Consider the following 3,299-nt stretch of genomic DNA (forward strand, 5'->3'; position numbering starts at 1 on the left):
TTTTGGAAAATGGATTCATGGTGAATTTATATACATTTTGTAAATTTTGAACACAAAAAAGTTATGGACTGCAGTTTTAGGTAGTCCTGATTTCTCACCGATTCTCACATTATGATGTTTTACAGTAAGATTCTAAGAATCCTCATTATGAACACAATTTTGCGCCATCTAGTTTTTTTATTTTATTTTTTATTTTTTTAATGACAGTTAAAGTTTTCTGTTCTCACATTAAATGTCGCTTGGATTATTGTAATCTAATTTTATATATTATCTAAGGTATTCGAAGACCCTTCATCTACCAAACCATCGTGGAAATCAAAAGACTCTATTGTGACTCTATTGTGCTTTTCAAAAATTAGGACACTGGCCTTGGGTGACGGGATAGGGTGGTATATAGAACCACCCCATAGCAAAAAGCATGTCAATAGGAAAGTCAAAACCCAGACAATTTAGCAATTTATAAATCCTGACTGGAGGCCTTTTTAAGTTCTGAAAAAGAGGACATGACTTAGAAAAAGAGGACAGGTCACCCTATCTATAATTCTAATGAGTATAAAACACCCACTGATCAGGCTAAAGTGTTTTTAATTTCACATGATAAAAGGAATGGTTCTAATCTGTTTATCACCAGTGTAAAGATGTGCAGTCATCATGTGAAAGCAATGTTTGTTACAGTTTCAGATACTGTTAGGGTTAGGAATACAGTGGATAGTATTTAGTATATACTAAAATACAGCAAGCAGTAGTATTTTGAGCAATAAGCTTTTTTTTTCTCTTTTTTTTGGGCATTTTAATTAATGTTCTGGCAGTAATACCAGGTGCATTTTTTTGTGTGTGAAGTATCCAACGTTTTCACTTTGTATTTAATTGTTTTATTAAAAAGGCAAAATAACCATATTTATTAGAGATGATAGCAAGAATCAAGTATACAAACATTAAGAGGTAACAAATGTATAACATACTACTGATTGAAATGCATATCGTTGCATAACAAGCATTATTTTACATTGTACTCTTGTTTTTTTAAATAAGTAAATAGTATGCCGTTTTCAGTATATACTGCTCAGTATGCAGCCAGCATCACGGCATTGCGAACACAGCCAGTGTCCTTGTTTGAGCATGCGTGCATGGTGACAAACCCACGAGACTCCACCTTCCAGTAACAAGAGATGATTTATCACCAGCACACAGGCGACAGAGAGGCACAGAAACCAGCCGATGCTTTCACAAAGCCAGTGCATCTGATGTGAAAGTGTTTTATTCTGCGCGAAAGGATTAGAATAAAGATCCACGCGTGGGAGAGCACGAGAGAGAAGACGGCGTTCAGTTTGCAAGTGGGGAGCAGCGCAAATGAAGCGATGGAGACGGATGTACTGGTGCATGTGATAAATGCATGATTGCATGGACGCTTTTTCGTCGAATTCAAACGGGCGTGTGCGACTTAACAAAAACAAATCTATGCAATGTTGAGTTAGAAATATAGCATGCTCTGTCAGGTTATGCATATTCCGTGATAAATAATGCAGGCTGGTTTGTCAGTTTAGTATCTTCGTTGCATGTTCAGAAATGTATCAAAGCACCTTTTTCCACATTTTTACAGTTTGTTAATGTAACGCAGATAATGGCTTCCTGACAAGGACCAAGCAACAAATCCAGAGTGCCAAATGCAAATCTGATAGAGGGCGAACTGGAATTGGAAATGGAAGACAAGCATTTCACAACCTACCGTTTCCAGCACCACGGACAGCGACTATGAACAGGTTACGCAGGAAAGCGTGTGTGGCTCTTCTGTTATTCACTTTGTTTATTTTTGGTACTATGATGGGCCTACGAACCCTCAAACCCACTGATGGCTTCTCGGATCTTGCTCCAGGAATGGAGCTGATGCCTTTGGTTGGAGAGCGAATGGACCAGAGACCCAATCATGTAGCTGAATCAGCGGGTCAGAATGGTGGTGTGGGCAGTGACACTAAGATAGTGTTCTCCAACTCTGGTCCCGACCACAGCATTTTCTATGACATTCACATCTTCTATTATTTATGGTATGGCTCGCCACAGATGGATGGTAGTTATATACACTGGGACCATGTACTGGTGCCACACTGGGACCCCAAAATAGCTTCCAGTCACTCTAAAGGACGACACAATCCTCCAGATGACATTGCGTCCAGTTATTACCCTGAACTGGGATCCTACAGCTCCAGAGATCCAGATGTCATTGAATCCCACATGGTGCAAATCGAAGCTGCGGCTGCAGGTTTTACGGCCAAGACACAATTTGATGAATTGTGCTTCTCATTTATTATATTTATGTTTCTTTGGCTATTATAGTACAATGTAGATGGTCGTTCATCATTAAAAACCTTAAAAGAGACAAAATGTTGCTTGTAGAGCAATGTATTTCCACTTTTGATGCCAGGTGTGGTGGTCCTGTCCTGGTACCCGCCTGGTGTGGCAGATGAACATGGCAAACCCACAGAGGATCTAGTGCCAGCTGTAATGGACGCTGCCCATAGACACAGTATCAAGGTAACTGGTGAGAGATCAATCAAACTTATCTGCTTACACAAACACTTGGTTTATGGAGTTTTATTCTGATGTATTTCTTTTATATATATATATATATATGGTACTCAAATCTGATTGGCTAATAAGAGTGTTGATATATTAGAGTCCAACAGAACTCCAACAGCCGTTTCACCGTTTGTATCACTCCGCTTGCCGAAGTTGCTGTATTTCTCACAGTGAGTGTCATGGCGGACGCCCATATCCACTATAATGACGAGTCAGCAGTAAAGACTTTATATTGGAAGAACGGAAACAGAAGTTATTTTTACTTTTAACAACAGCTTGTAAGACATAACCAACAAATGCACTGAGCAGCGCTGTCATCAAATCACCCTAAACAGATGAAAGGATAGTACGAGCCTATCGGACAATTAAACTAATGTTTTATTGAGAATATGAGATTGATCTGAAGAATGAATGCTGGATTAGATGCAGGTAATTATTATCGCTTAGTCAATCTCTCTCTCATAATACTCTACTCCACATAATACACTGCTTTAAAACAGTAATGTAATAAGCTTTTAATGAAGCAACTCAACGTTCCTTCGTTACTAGTTCTATATATAATATTTATATGTTATAATATTTATATTTTGTATATTATATGCAAGACACTCCTTTCTTGTTCCTAATTTATTTACACACTCGTGTCGTTGGACTGTTAAACGCAATATCACACTCGTAGACGTGAGATATGGCTGTATATCGGCATGCTGTGATTATATATATAT

At 38.3% G+C, this 3,299-nt stretch overlaps 1 protein-coding gene across 4 annotated transcripts in view; it reads left to right on the forward strand.

Moving 5' to 3' along the window:
* The first annotated feature begins 1,190 nt into the window (after window positions 1-1,190).
* Window positions 1,191-3,299, forward strand: part of LOC107686956 (glycoprotein endo-alpha-1,2-mannosidase-like protein) — a 12,997-nt gene continuing 10,888 nt past the window's right edge. The window contains exons 1-3 of one of the 4 annotated variants that reach the window (XM_016484116.1): window positions 1,191-1,465; window positions 1,619-2,257; window positions 2,420-2,529. In XM_016484116.1, coding sequence (XP_016339602.1) covers window positions 1,390-1,465; window positions 1,619-2,257; window positions 2,420-2,529 — 825 coding nt within the window. In that variant the 5' untranslated portion in view covers window positions 1,191-1,389. Of the gene's footprint in view, window positions 2,258-2,419; window positions 2,530-3,299 lie in introns of all 4 variants that reach the window. The other 3 variants (XM_016484262.1, XM_016484350.1, XM_016484181.1) reach the window with 3 other exon arrangements.

The sequence above is a fragment of the Sinocyclocheilus anshuiensis genome, unplaced genomic scaffold (genome assembly GCF_001515605.1).
Source record: "Sinocyclocheilus anshuiensis isolate Anshui unplaced genomic scaffold, SAMN03320099.WGS_v1.1 scaffold5, whole genome shotgun sequence".
NCBI classification, from domain to species: Eukaryota; Metazoa; Chordata; class Actinopteri; order Cypriniformes; family Cyprinidae; genus Sinocyclocheilus; species Sinocyclocheilus anshuiensis.